This window comes from Aspergillus campestris, assembly GCF_002847485.1.
Source record: "Aspergillus campestris IBT 28561 chromosome Unknown P168scaffold_10, whole genome shotgun sequence".
Lineage (NCBI taxonomy): Eukaryota > Fungi > Ascomycota > Eurotiomycetes > Eurotiales > Aspergillaceae > Aspergillus > Aspergillus campestris.
Window position 1 is genome coordinate 222,607 of NW_020194345.1, and position 14,471 is coordinate 237,077.

The following is a 14,471-nucleotide window of genomic DNA, read 5'->3' on the forward strand; positions in this document are numbered from 1 at the left end:
TGACAGAAGTGTGTTTAATCTTCGAATATCGTGTATCAACAAAGTAGGTATGTATGTATGTATGTATGAATATGCACAAACGATTAACAGCTTTGCGAAAAAGCCGGCTTACTTCATATTATACAAATCTATGACCATGCATTCATAACAACAACTATTCCTCCGCCGTCCAGGGCACTTCCACACCTAAGCTCGTAGCGACCCTCATAGCAGACACGACGCAACCCTCCAGCAGCACCATCCCATCCCAGCACCAAGCGCCCGCAAGCCAAACATTCCCATCTCCATTGCGCCAAACCCGCTCGTCGTCCTTCTTGGAGGCACCGATGTCAAATATCCGATTGACGATCTTCCGGCTTCCGGGAGTCCGCAAGACTCTAGCTAACCGCGCGCGGTGGATAACCTTCGACGGGTCTATAGGGGTAATCGGAAAATTCGTTACTAGAATAGAAGAAGAATATGTGTGTGTCGATTCCGTCGACGAATCGTTCGAGCAGATATGCAGGAGCTGGGGTTGCTTGGTTGAGGACTCGGGATGCGATTGCTTGGCTATCTTCTTGAGCACGCGATCGCATTTCGGGATGGTTGATAGGTCGCGGTGGACGACGGATTCTCCAGAAGTAACGGGGATCGAGTCCAGAGTGTCCTGCAGGGGCTTGTATATGGCGCTGATCACGTTAGGCGTGACTGCCATGATGACATGGTCAAAGTCGCTCGAACGGCTATCTTTGGTGCTTGAATCGGTCCAAGTGACGCGGACTTTCGCGCCGATGGTTTCAACCGCAGTGACAGTGGCGCCGAGTCGGATGGTCTGTCCTTTTGTGATCGTTGTTTGAACGTTTTGGACACCCCCGTCGACAGTGAAGTGGGGCTGACGATACGTCCTCCTTGCGTATTCCGTGCAGTCAATGGCGGGGAAATCAAGCAGCGCATCATGCGGACAGGTCGTGATACTCGACATGAGCGGTAATAGATAATTCCTGATGAAACTCCGCGGCAACCTGATTCGCTCCAGGTACTGTCTGAACGACTCGTCCTCACGGGACTTGGTAGCGGGTTTGGGCCGGACGAAAAAGCAACATGTCGTGAACCAGAAGTAACACACGGCTAAGAATACCATTTGCAGTATCCAAGTCACGTAACCACGGCCTTCCGGCCGTAACGGGGGTACCATGTGGTTGCTTGATGAGTGTATATAGTAGGGCGACTTTTTGGCTCCCCGGTCCGTGGAAATGGACGATAGTGGGTATATGAACTTGGGAGAGCTGTACTTGATATCTAGATAGTCATACATGCGCTTTAGATTATTGTGGAATCCGTTGTCGAGGGCGCGCATTGGGATATCAATGCGGCACGGTGGCGAGTTATCATCATCGTCATCATCCCCTGGTGGTACAGTGTAAGACGCAGAGTCTAACGATAATTGGTCTTGCTGTCGCATGTCCGTTAATTAGTGAAACTAATATCTTCGAAGAGATATATGCTAATTTACCATCTCGAAAACCTCAACCGTATATCGTTGTTCGCGGTCTCTCTGTAACAAGTATGCAGATACCAGGCCAGCCATTCCAGAGCCAATAACAGCCACGGATTTCTTCGATTGGCCACCCATGGCTATGACTGATAGTATATTCTTTGGTTAAGGCTTGCTTGCTGAGTCGAACCTGGTTGTTGGATATGTAGAAAGAATAGGATGAAGAAGAATTATTTGTAATCAATTCATATCATGTTATGGAATGTTTTCTTTCATTAGCGGCTGTTTTTTCCCTTCTCAACATTGGGGGAAGAAAAATTCGTACTTAAATTACGACCATCTACCGAGGCCGTACCATTAGCTCACACGTGATCAACACATATCCACCCTGAACCAGTTATTGCTCTTGAGAACTGCTTTGTTAGTGGATTATAGTTCGCACGCTGTTTGGGTCCGTCCCCCAAACTTTGATAGCTCCCCAGTTCAAGGCTGGATACTGGTTGATGTGTTGCCGTTCGCCCCAAGTATGAATGAATGGTGATGGAAGCTTGGCAGACTCAACATTTCTCAAGTGGGGCTATCCGACATTCCACACGGCCGCATGGCATGACGAGATGTCAATGAACTATGTACAACCAGAACAAGTAACCTTCCAAGTTGCGACACAATGTTGTTTGGCTATAGAGGCCACAGACATCGACACCGACTCCGCACTCAGAGACGGTCCAGAAGCCTTGTAATCGTCAGTCCTATTTGTAGTACCTGTAAACAAAGACCCATACGGCATCCCTTCGCCCATGGCTGTAAAAAACAAGGCGGCAAGAGCTAGTATCAAAATACCTTGTCAATCAGTCGCACGCGATACTGTTAGCGCGGATCGTGATGTATGTAGCAAGTACGCTGCCTAGGCCGGCTAATCCTGTCCCCACGACAGCCATATCGCATCACATTATTGGTTCGCCACGTTCTATATCGAAGTCCAGCTTGTCTTCTTTTGAAGAATATCCAGATGAGGAGAGGTGACTCGCAGCGTGGGAAGTGCTGCGCGTATTCAAATGTGACGGTACGTTGGTTTCTTCGCGCGATCAGACCCGCCCCCGCTTGGGTCATCCTTGTCGATCACGTCGTATTGATTTGTCCATCCTGCTTGCTAGGCCTTAGTTATGAAGACGCTTCAGTGTCTCTTGTGATCCTGATAAAATCCTTAAAAGTTGATAAGCTATAGGTGGTCCGTTATTATCAGATCGGTAGTTGCTCTATGTAAGTTGGCGAGGTGGAGATATCCGAAACTCGCCATGTGGTTGCATTGCTTGCTTACCTACGGCTGAGGTGAGAACTTAAAACATGCTTTATTTGAGTTAATCTGACACTTGATACAATCGCATTGAAGCATTGCAACCTGGCATTATCACCTTGACAATGGATTATCTTTCGATCTCTATATATCATGACTAATTTGATGCCGATGCTAACCCGTTTGAGACGGGAGCCTGAGGAGCCCAGCTGGGCTATTATTATTAGGATCACATGACATGGGTGATGGTGAAGGATACTTAGGCGCCGTAGGCCAATGTGGTATGATAGAAGGCTTCTGGATTACCATCTTAATATGGAGGACAATACAGACGGAATAAAATACATTATAAACAGTTATCAGGGATCCAGGTCTCGCAAAAAGAGCCAATATCAATAGGTCAACGATCACAATGACTAGTCACACTAAAACATAAGTACGAATCACAAACAATCAGACTCATCCAGACCAAGGGGATATCATGTCCATCCTGTTATCGTCAGTTGGAAAAAAGGAAAATCCATGCAAACGCCATCGTCAACGCCGTCAAAAACATACCCTTACCATCAGAATGGCTAGGGTTCAAAAGATAAATAAAGAAAAAGCATCGATCATGGAATATCGGCATAACATCGTGTTGTCTTCTTGCAGACAGGTGATAGTAAGCGGCGTCAATCTCTCCTCGTACTGTCCGTTTCCGTCGTGTTCGCCTCATCGCTCTCGTCCCCGTTGATTTCACCCCAGCCAGAGCTACGACGGCTGATTCTCCCGGCGGGCATGGCTTGACCGGCGGGGATCGCGCCAACGACCCCGGAGATACTGGCCGAGTTGCTATCGTGGCGGCTGTGGGACTGAGTCCCACTCACCACGCTGGCTCCATCGCCCGCGCCCGCGCCCTGCTTGTTTGCGTGGAAGCTGCCGCGCTCACCGACCAAGGGCGACGTGCCAGACGACGAATACACGCTGATCCGCTCGGTGCTAGCCAGCCCAACCATACTCGGTCGGTTAGGCACACCAGCGGGGTTGAAGGTGGGAGGGTTGGAGGGCTCCCCGACATTCCCGCTGAGCACGCTCAATGGCAGACTCTCGCGGCTCCCACCGAAAACCGACGATGGCGCCAACGCCCGCACGGACGCATTGGTATCCAGCGAATTCCTCCGACGCCGTTTCGAGGAGGAAGCCAAAGTCAGGATCGAGGCATTGTCGGTGAGCATGTTGTTGGCGGTGGCCGCGCTGTAAGTCATCGACTGATTGTGAGGGGCAAGGTGGGGCGGCACCGCGGTCGCAGGCGACGGAGGGAACGGTTGTGAAAACTGCACTTGCTGGGTGCCCTGCGAGAAATTGGCATGGTGAGTGCCAGCATGCGCATTCTGCACGTTGTACAGGTGGCCGGAGGGCGCTGCGGACTGCACGGTTGTCAAGGTCGTCGTCAGCGACCGTACCGACGGCGCGGGCGAGGAAAAAGTGCTTCCTTCGCCTCCTCCGTTGGAGCTGATCCCTCCACCGGCCGTCGCCATCGTTCCTGCCTTGGAATATGCGGCCTCGGAGATTGCCGTATCCCCGTTGGTTGAAATTGTGGGAGCGGTGGATTTGGTGCTGGTCGCAGGCGCCTGATTCTCATATACGGAGTACGAAAGCGAGGGCGCGCTCTGTGAACAGGATCGCTGCGCGTTTCCGCTATCCGGGGAGTGGACCTCACTGCTCTGGTCGTTCACCACGTTGGTCGTGCCGGACAGCGGGTATGGGTTGTTCTTGAGGCAGGTCTTATTCTTGGGAACGGCATGGCGTTTGTGGGACCAGCGGATAGTACTCGAATCGGAAGAGCTTTTGAGACTTGCGAGGCGCTTCATCCAGCTCGAGAAGGGGTGACGCCGCCCATTGCGATCTACCGAGGATAGAGGAGTTAGTCAGGTAGGTCGGGGGGGTGGCGGGGGTCGGGATGAACGTGACCACGTACCATGCGCCCGGGGAGATAATTCCGCGGTGGCCATCTGGCCGGTCGGATATGAAAGAAGTGATCAAATGTGGGTGGTGTGGATTTCCGAGGACCCTCTCGTTGATGAGACGATGCGATGTTGATGCACAAAAGGGGAGGGCGCGGTGGAGTAATCAATCAGATAAGACAACCCAGGTAAGATTCAGCGGAGGGAGGGTCAAGGGCGATGCTTCCGTTTGAGAGAATAGGCAAGGCGACAGAGAGTAGTCTATTTAGGAGAACAAATCATGAAAAAAGGAACAAAGAAATGTTTATCACAGTTGAGGTTCAGAGGGATGAGTGTGGAGAGAGGACATATAAATAGTTCATTGGGTTCCATCACGGTTGTTATTCCACACCGCACGTGATGCAGCCCGACCCAATGATCGATCGCGGTCTCTTGCTTCACTCCAACTTACCCCTAGACTCTCAAGTCTACCTTTGGTCAACACATGAGGACCTTCCTTGGCTGCAGGTATTTCAGGAATGATTGACGATGGCTGCTATCAGTACTATCTTCGTTGGACCATTATGAGTCCGAGTTCATCCATGACGTTGCATATGAACTAACCATCTTAACAAGCTAGGTTGCAGTGCGCGCCGAGGGCATCAATACAGCATATACTTATTAAGGCTTCTGCTGTCTATTTGTATCGGCCATCGTCGCATCAATCAAAGTGGAGATATAATCGGGCATCAAGGACCTGCAGATCCAGTAATCTAGTTGAGACATGCCATCAGTGGCTGGATGGGCGGGGGTCTGGGCCATGTCGATGGCCTGAATGTGTACCAATTTAGAGTTGACAATGGAACAACGAGATTACTATACTAGTTACTATAGATCTATATATGTCGGTTCGAATATACGGTGCAGGAGAAGTATGCTCTGTATAGGTCGCTCGCATGTATCTGGTCTTATCGGCACGCCCATGCTCTTATCAACACGTGACAACGACATCATCCATCTCCATTGCAGTTGCTGCATTTTCCTTCTTCTCCACCTGTTTCTCCTTCCGTGTATCGCTTTTTGGACATTATCAACCATTGGATTCTTCCAGGTCACATCTACGAATGGAACCAGATGCTCTCTGTGCTCACCATGCCCGGCGTTGACGCGGACTCCTCTCAATTATCACCAGGGGATCCAAGGCACCCGACACTGCTCGAATGTAGTTGAGCCCGTCATGCTTTCAACAGATCGTATCAAACCACTTCCGCCAGAAGCAGTGGCGAAGATCAAGTCCTCTACATCGGTCACCAACTTGAATGACGTGATCGTGGAATTGGTCAAGAATGCCTTGGATGCAAACGCTCGTACGGTTTTCGTCACGGTCGATTTCCAGCGCGGAGGCTGCGTGGTAGATGACGATGGAGACGGCATTCCACCAGGGGAATTTGAAGCGCATGGCGGACTAATGAAAGCGCACCGTATGTTTGACTGTTCTCCCAAGTCTTAGCCCTTGCTCAGCGTAGCGCAGATACCTCGAGATTCGATGCGTCCAAAATGGTTTACGGCCATCGGGGCTTATTTCTCGCTTCGTTGTCCTCCTTGTCGTTGTTGACTGTAACATCACGGAATGTTCGTCATTCAACCACAAATACGGTGGTCTTTCATCATGCGACTCCGGTGGCGCGATTGTGCCCGGCTCCCGCTCAACGCGAGCCTAGGTTTGGTGCGCATGGGACCAGTGTCACTGTCAACGATCTTTTTGGGAACATGCCCGTGCGTGTTAAGAATAGGGCGCTAACCCTCCAAAAGCCAGACGAACTTGAGCGGCAGTGGGATGAGTTAAAGCAAGCTCTGGTGTCGTTGATGGTGGCCAATGACCGCCTAAACAGATTGGTAGTATCTGATGCTGGGAAAGAGCGAAAGCTTACTATACGGCCGCGCGCCACTAACGAACCGGCTGACGGTGGCTTGGACCGCCTCCGAGTTAGTTCCATCCTCGCGCAGGCTGGGTTGATTGATTCCCCAGATGCTAGTCATTGGGACACTGTCTCCGCCTGCGTTCCCGATCTTGCTATTTATGCTGCCATCTCTCTCGTTCCCAGCCCGTCAAAAAGAGTGCAATTCATTTCCATAGGGATTGATCCGCTTCAACAACGGAACAATGCAAATATCCTGTACGGCGAAGTCAATCGCATCTTTTCTCTATCCGATTTCGGTACGGGCTCGAATTTAAGTTCTGGTTCAAGGGAGTTTTCAAGTCGTGTTGGCCTATATGCAAAATCCGCAGCCAAGTCAGTCAGTAAGTGGCCAGTGTTTTGCATTCGAATATACACGACCGATCCACAGAGAATCAACGGCGACGGTCAGGAAGGCCCTGAACCAGAAAAGTCCATCCAGCGCATCATAGATGTTCTCGGCGCGATGGTCAATGAATTTCTAAAACAGCATAACCTACGCCCACGTGCTACGAAAGGATCTGGGAACGAAACACAGCTTCAGATGGCAGTCGAGAATGGAGACAAACCGAGCCCTCATTCTCGTGGCAAACAAGGCACAACCTCCAGTACCGAAGAAGCTCTGGGTGGGCAGGTAAAACTCCCATCCTTCAAGAGGCGCGCACCCATAATCAGTCAGCACTTCGGAGACTGGTCGAGAATCAAAAGTGCAAGAGATATTTCCGAAATGTGCTCCCCAAGATTGAAGCACCACACTCCATCTCCGACGGACCCGGCCATTCACCAGCGTTTGAAGCGCAGGTCTCCAGAAAGGGCGAGTTACTTCCCACAAACACCGCAAACCGTGGGTGAATCAGACCCAGGGGTTGACGACAAGGGGACAGACACGGATACAGCTGTCACTTGGACTGATCCATTGACTGGAAGAAGTCATCTAATAAATCCCCGGACCGGCCAGTCGATTGCTCCCCAGTCGCCGATGGACGTGGTTCTGAGACGACCTCAGTCGACGAGCTCGTTTCGTTCCATGCGAATGTCAGACAGCATAACCAGACCAAGATCCGCCATTTTGAATGAAACAGAAAACAAGTGGGTCGAAAATCTTTTGGAGAACTGGGATAACCCGGCCTTTGGTCGTGCCGAACGCCCGATCAGCGCGATTGATATCGGCGCCGCTCATGCAGATGTCTCGGGCTTGGAGGCCAAATGTCGTGATCTCAGCGGTGAAATGTGTGAGCTACAAAAGTTCGGGTTGTCGAAGTTCCGCGGCAAGCTAAGCAGACAAGATCTGGAAAGGGCCGAGATAGTTGCCCAGGTAGATCGAAAATTCATCTTGGTCAAATTGGGAACTGCACCAGGCGGTCATGACCATGACGTCGCAGGGTCAGTGCTAGTCCTTATTGACCAGCATGCAGCCGATGAGAGATGCCGGGTGGAAGCTCTCTTCGAACGGTTTTTGGAGTGGGATTCCCGGCGGATAGACACCGTCGCATTGGAACCCATTGTTTTTGAGACCCCGTCCACCGAATTGGCTCTTTTGAAGCGGTATGCCGGATTTTTCAATTCTTGGGGAGTAGGATACACGGTGGAGCAGGGACCTGAAGATAGACGAGCGTTTGTCTCCGTGAATACCCTTCCAAGGCTCATCGCAGAACGATGTCGAGTGGAACCAATTCTAGTAACAGACCTCATCCGCGGCGAGATCTGGCGACGCGAAGAGAACGGCGGAAGACCGACAACCGTCGCAGCGAAGGTCAGACCTTCGGACACTAGCGAAGAGAACACATGGGTGAGACGACTAGACGGATGTCCACAGGGGATCATCGAACTGGTGAACTCGCGAGCCTGCCGCACGGCGATCATGTTCAACGATGTTTTGAACACGTCGGAATGCCAGAGTCTGGTCCGCCGGCTGGCTCGATGCGTGTTTCCGTTTCAGTGTGCGCATGGTCGGCCGTCTATGATCCCTGTCGTTATGACTGGGATGGGAGATGCAGAAGAAGACCACTGGGGAGATACATCTGGGGAGGAAGGGGTAGGGGTAGATTTCGTGGATGCGTTTCGGCGGTGGCGGAGTCGCATAGACTTAAGTGATTGAATTACTCTACCCATCTGCTTGGGTATATTGTCTACTATACTTCCTACTATATCAATCTACTATATCATTCAAGGAATATAGATAATAACTGCGAATTTTCGAATACCGGTCTACTACAGAGCAGTAGCAGACATAGCCATATATACAGAGGACAATAAATACATCCATCCATCCATCCATCCATTGAATCCATTGAGTCCATCCATGTAATCAAACCAGTCCAGTCCAGCTCAAACCAATCAAACCAATCCAGATAACAAACCAAGAAAAAACCAACAAGAAAAGATTAAAAAAAAATGAACAATGAAACCAATAATACAAAAATAATAAACAATCCCAAGAGTGACGCAGATGCATCAGTCTTCGTATAACCAAACAATCAAACAGGAAAAAATAAGGCCAGCAATACATATAAAGCAGGTAAGTAGGTAAGTATATAGAAAGGAGGAAGGAAGTATCGTATAGATCATGCCGTGATTTTTCTTTTCTCCCGTTCTTTCCATTTCCCATTTCCCTTCTTCCCTCTTTCAAATCCAGGACAATGAAAAAATGCATATGATTCGACAATGACACAGTCCACCCGTCTATCACTTTTGAGTTCGATGAGAGAAATGGTGGGGAAGCGAGGGAGGGGGAGGGATGAAATAAGGATCACAAGAGCCGCCCGAGAATATTCACAAGAAAAAACGCAATCGAAATTGAAAGTCGCAAGGCCAGAAAATAATAAGGAGAAAGCCGATAAATGCTGAGAATAACACCGTGGAAGCATTAGGTAGAGTATAGTTTGTCGTAATTCGTTAAGGATTGTCGGGGCGGGAGTGTGAGAGTGATAGTGGGAGTTAAGGTAGCGGAAAGAAGAAAGAGGAAGAAGCTAGCCATTTGTCGCGACCGACTTGGCTTTCGAAGGATGCGTCCAGGACAAAAAGTCGAATTTGTCCTTCGCGTTCTCGAGGATCGAAGACGAGCTAGACTCCGAATGCAGAGACGGAGGAGGGCGCTGGGGCTGGGACACGCGCGGCTCCAGGACAAGCGAGCGACGGTAGAAGGTCTGGAGGCTCTTTTCGCCGTTGGAGCGGACGCGGACGAGCTCGTTCTGCATCCAGGCCTGCAGCTCGGGGACCTCCGTGAGGCGGTAGGGGATCTGGAAGCGCTGGAGCTCGCTGATGATCTTGGCGGTCTTCATGTGCTTGTCGAAATTGATGACGGCCTTTTCGCCGTCCTCGGTGGGGAGGTTGCGGACGGGTTGGTTGCCGTGGTCGACGAAGGTGAGGTCTGTGAGGTAGGTGCCTACGAAGGGGAGGCATGGGGGGACGTGGCCTTGGAGGCGCTGGCGAAGGACGGCGTAGTTGCGCGAGACGTCGACGATCCCGCGGAGGTAGTTTAGGGTGGCTTGGGTCTTTTGCGAGACGACCTCCCAGGTGCGCTTCAGACGCCCGATCATCGAGGAGTTCAGGGAGCAGATGATGGCCATCAGGGAGTCGTAGTTGTTGAGCTCGAGGCACTTGTTGGCGATCTTGACCCAGTGCTTGATGATGACGGCGCGTTTCTTGGGCTCCTCGAGGTGGAGGATCGAGTCGGCGACCAGGTGGGCTAGGTCGGTGGAGAGGGTCGACATCGCCCGCACGTTGACTGCCAGCGAGCCCGACTTCTTCATCCACTCCGTCGCGAGGAGTTCCTCGGGGAGGATGGCACAGAAGATGCGCATCTCCTTGATCGTGAACTGGCGGGCCAGCTCCATCGGATCGAAATCCAGGATGGTGATGTTGGCTTCACCGTTCTTCCACTGCTTGAGGAGGTTGGCCTCCTTCTTGCCGAGGATGGGCTGGGGGAGGGGCGTGTCAGGGTGGATGTATTGCGCGGTGGCGGTGTTGGTCTTGCCCATCGAGGACACAAGTCGAGGCACGACTGGACCGTGCACCATGGAGACCTTCTCAGCCAGCTCGACCATTCGCCGGCCGGCCGACGGGAGGTTCTCCATCAAGGTCGTGGTGGCAAAGTGCATCACGTAGTCGAGGGCCGTGTTGTCGCAGTCATGGCGCCAGTGACTCTCGAGCCACCCTTTGAGCACGTTGTACACGCGAAGGCGGACGGGACCCGCGGCGTGCGGGGTGTCTCCGATGTAGTTGAAGCGATCCACCAACGCCTCGGCAAACTCCATGGGCGTTGCAAAAAGCCGGAAGGTGAGATAAAAGGTCGAGACGAACACGGCGTCCGGAGTCGAACCATGGGCGGTTAGCCGTTCCACCAACGCGCGCAGGCTCCCTCCCATGATCTGGCCATCCTTGAAGATCAACTCATGGGCGTAGGTCTTCTCCAGTATGTTGGCTTCCGTCTCCTCGTTCTCCTCGGCGAGGGTGGAGTGACTGATACTACCCTTGAGAGAGGGAACTTGGTAGTGGTTGCCAATGTCGGGCGAGGTGGCACGGGTGGAGGTCTGGGACACTCCGCTCATTTCGGAGTCGCGAAGATGGTTACTGTAGGCGAAGCTGCTGCCGTTGCTAGTGATGCCCCGGCCGAAGGAATCGCTGACTTCGGATTTCGCATGGCTGTCGCGATGCTGGTGGTGGGCACTGTGGGATTCACGTGAAGTGAAGGAGGGAGGAAACGACTGATCGCTGGCGGAAGTAGAGGGAGTGTGGACCCCTCCGTGGGAATTGAAGGAAGAAGGGGTGTGCATGTCGGCCATACCAGGCGTGGAAGGGGAGTAGTGGCTGCTGCTCCCACTGGGGATCTGCAAGGGAGGGGGAGGGGGCCGCAGGGACACCTCCTGGGGCGGGCCCGGGTCCTCGGTCTTGCTGCTGGGCCGCGGGGGTTGTGGCGTGCTGCTGACGTCGGGAACACTGATGGTCGGGACATCCTGAGGGAGGGCCTCGAGTTCGAAATCGCCGCTCTGCTCAAGCACCAGGCGAGCCTTGGCCGTGCAATTCCCGGCCGAACGCACACAGTCCGTGGCGGCATCCACTAAGCGCTTGCCCTCATCGGGCATAAACACCAGCTCGTCGTCCGGGGAATGGGCGGGTCGGAAGGCGTCCCGCGCGGCGTAGACGAGCTCGGACAGGCGTTCGTACATCGAGTCACGGGCCACTTCCAACAGGCTACTGCCCTGGGGATTGTGCTCGCAGACGGCCTCCACCACCGTCAGCAGGCCGCGGCAGGAGCGCACGGCCTGTTCCGTGGTGAGGACCAGCTCGGTGGAGGAGCGCGACTGCAGGTGCAGGCCAATGAACGAGCCTAGGACGCCCAAGAACGCGTCGTACGTGGCGTTGAGTTTCTCGGACGCCAGGTTCGGATTGCGGGCCGCGGCCGCGGGCGGGGTGTAAGACACGCGATGGGAGACGGAGATCCGCTTGGTGGTGACTGAAACCGGGCGGAGCGGTTGGGTCTCCGTGGGATCCCTTCGGGTCGAGGCGCGACTCGTATCCAATCGGCTGCGGTTTAAGAGTCTCGACTCGTTCCGTTCGGTGTCCGCTTCCGACGAGGCGGATCCAAATGTCTCAGAGGCGGGCGTCGGCGGCATGTCTTGCGATTGCTGTTCCAGCTCGGCGATCGTCCTGCTCAGGCCAACCTCCTCGTTCCAGACGTCCAGGAATCGAACCCCTCGAGTCACGATGCGAAACGCCTTGAGCAGCATCTCGTCGACCATATACTCCACCTCATCCTCCATCGGGTCCCCGCTGGCGATATCCTGGAATTTCTTCGTGGTACGGACCAAAGACGACAGATCGGCGAGGAGGGCTTTCCGGTTCCTGCGCAACGCATCCTGGGTTCGGACTAACATCGAGTCCCGGGTAAGACATTCGGATTTTTCCTGGTATTTGCGTCAGCCCCATCGCCGGGTGGACCCTATCTGGGGAACTTACCAGGAGAAACCGCACACCCGCAATCAAGCCCCGGACCAGGTCTTGATTGCGGAAATCGGTCAGCGGGGAGCCACATCCACCCCGGATGATGTCCCAAAAGTCGGTCAAGGCCTTGAGCAGCGGACGCATCGGGAGCTGGTCGTATGCTTCGCAGTAGTTGGTGGGTAGCCAGCCGCGGGCCCCGGAGTCTAACAGGGTGCCATCGGCCCAGCCATTGGTGTGGACGGAGTGGACCAAGATGATGTCGCCTTGGTCTAAGGGAAGGGTGACGGTGGAAGGCGATACGTCGCCGGACGGGTGAAAGGGATAGAAGGCTCGTAGGTAGTTGTGGAAGACGGCTCTCGGGGTTTCGACCCTTTCCATGGTGGTGTGTTCCTGAGTGGTGGTGGTGGTGGATGGCGTCAACGGCGGAGTCATCTGGCGGCTGTGTTCTGGGGAGTAGAAACGGTTCGTGTGAAAGTTGGAGTGTTGTTTGTCGATCTTCAAGGGCGCAATGTGAGGCTTCATTGGTTCCATGTCTTGCCTGTTGCGTTTTCACACAGATGGATCAATAAGGTCGCCAAAGAGACTTCGAACGTGTAATGTTGACTATACTAATCGTCTCGACACAACGACCACAGACCACAAATTATACTTGGGAGCACACAATGAGCATGTTCACAGCAGTGGTAATAGATCCGATGATGGTCCAATCAGTGTTGTATCAGGTGTCTGACAAGACCAGTGCGGGATCACGATCTATCAAGGTGGAATTCCATTAGATGTTGTCGACAGAGCTGAAGCCAGCGATTACAGAGGAGCCTTTTGGGAGGGGTTGGGAGTGTTTAGGGGGGGGGTGTTTTGGCAAGGGTTTTGCACAACAGCTAGGGAATGCCAAAAATCTAGGGAGGGGAGGAGGGAAGGAAGCGAAAGAATGCTGGGGAAGGGTAACCGGGTACTCGACATACCTCCAGACACGGCTCAAGACAGGGAGCGAGTTGAGTGAAAAGCGAAAGCTGTGGTTTATACTGAACCAAACAGACACGTTTCCCCAGGAGACCTTCGATGGAACGAGGTAGTATAAACAAGAAACGAGAGTCAAGAAGCAAGAAAATCCCGGGTGGGCACGAGTCCGGCGAATTGAATGACGGAGCGAGTGACGTGAGGAGGGAACAGTAAACAGCTCGAGCCGGTGACCCTTTGTCCAATCCAAGGGACTGATGGACTGATCGAACTGAGGAAGCCTGCCTCGGAAGGGTGTGTTGAATGGGCCGGTGTGCAGAGAGTTTCTGGGATGGCAGCAAGGACCACGATCCGGACCCCGGAGTCGGACGTTAACAGTCGCGCTGCATAAGAAATGACCACGCAGGAGTCGAGCAGGAAATGCGATCTACAACGGCCGCAGGTCTCGAGTGGCGAAAGGAGAGATTGTATACTGGAAGGGTCAACACAGGCACGCAAGGGCCACAGGGTGTCCAAGACACACCGACAACGGAAGGCGAGGAAGGGAAATGGGGATAACGAGCGATTGCCACCAGCGGCAGGAGAGGACAGTAAAGCAGAAAGAAGAGAAGGTATGACAACAAAGTGGGGGGAGGGGAGAGAAAGAGAGGAAGTTTCAAACGGGAGAGGAAAGGAAGCAGAGGAAGATCGAAGATCAGGAGAGGAAGAGGGGGGAGAAGTATGAACAATATACAAGATAGAGTCAAGCAGGACTCCAGTGGAAGAATAACGCATATATTTAATTTATTTTACTGATTTATTAAATAATAATATGATCAGAATATTATAATATGATAATAATTAAAGAAAGTACCTCGTCAATACTAAGTCAAGGGCACATAATAATACTAAAACTGCTATCTGGAGTAAACTTCACTAGTCAA

At 52.7% G+C, this 14,471-nt stretch overlaps 4 protein-coding genes across 4 annotated transcripts; 1 reads left to right on the forward strand and 3 right to left on the reverse strand.

Moving 5' to 3' along the window:
* Window positions 1-154: 154 nt before the first annotated feature.
* Window positions 155-1,612, reverse strand: P168DRAFT_306159 (uncharacterized protein; the record flags this gene model as incomplete). The annotated part of the gene is made up of 2 exons (XM_024839002.1): window positions 155-1,432; window positions 1,493-1,612. The coding sequence occupies 2 exons, from the start codon at window positions 1,610-1,612 to the stop codon at window positions 155-157; spliced, it is 1,398 nt and encodes a 465-aa protein (XP_024690507.1).
* A 1,453-nt stretch (window positions 1,613-3,065) lies between these two features.
* Window positions 3,066-5,035, reverse strand: P168DRAFT_272672 (uncharacterized protein). Its single transcript, XM_024835329.1, has 2 exons — window positions 4,726-5,035; window positions 3,066-4,653 (listed from the first exon to the last, which is right to left on the reverse strand). Exons 1-2 carry the CDS (start codon window positions 4,757-4,759, stop codon window positions 3,440-3,442), a joined length of 1,248 nt encoding a protein of 415 aa, XP_024690508.1. The 5' UTR covers window positions 4,760-5,035; the 3' UTR covers window positions 3,066-3,439.
* An 892-nt stretch (window positions 5,036-5,927) lies between these two features.
* On the forward strand, window positions 5,928-8,746 carry P168DRAFT_240632 (putative DNA mismatch repair protein (Mlh3); the record flags this gene model as incomplete). The annotated part of the gene is made up of 2 exons (XM_024833725.1): window positions 5,928-6,171; window positions 6,222-8,746. 2 exons carry the CDS (start codon window positions 5,928-5,930, stop codon window positions 8,744-8,746), a joined length of 2,769 nt encoding a protein of 922 aa, XP_024690509.1.
* Window positions 8,747-9,617: 871 nt separating this feature from the next.
* On the reverse strand, window positions 9,618-13,122 carry P168DRAFT_283693 (guanine nucleotide exchange factor; the record flags this gene model as incomplete). Its single annotated transcript, XM_024836074.1, has 2 exons — window positions 9,618-12,554; window positions 12,607-13,122. 2 exons carry the CDS (start codon window positions 13,120-13,122, stop codon window positions 9,618-9,620), a joined length of 3,453 nt encoding a protein of 1,150 aa, XP_024690510.1.
* Window positions 13,123-14,471: the final 1,349 nt, after the last annotated feature.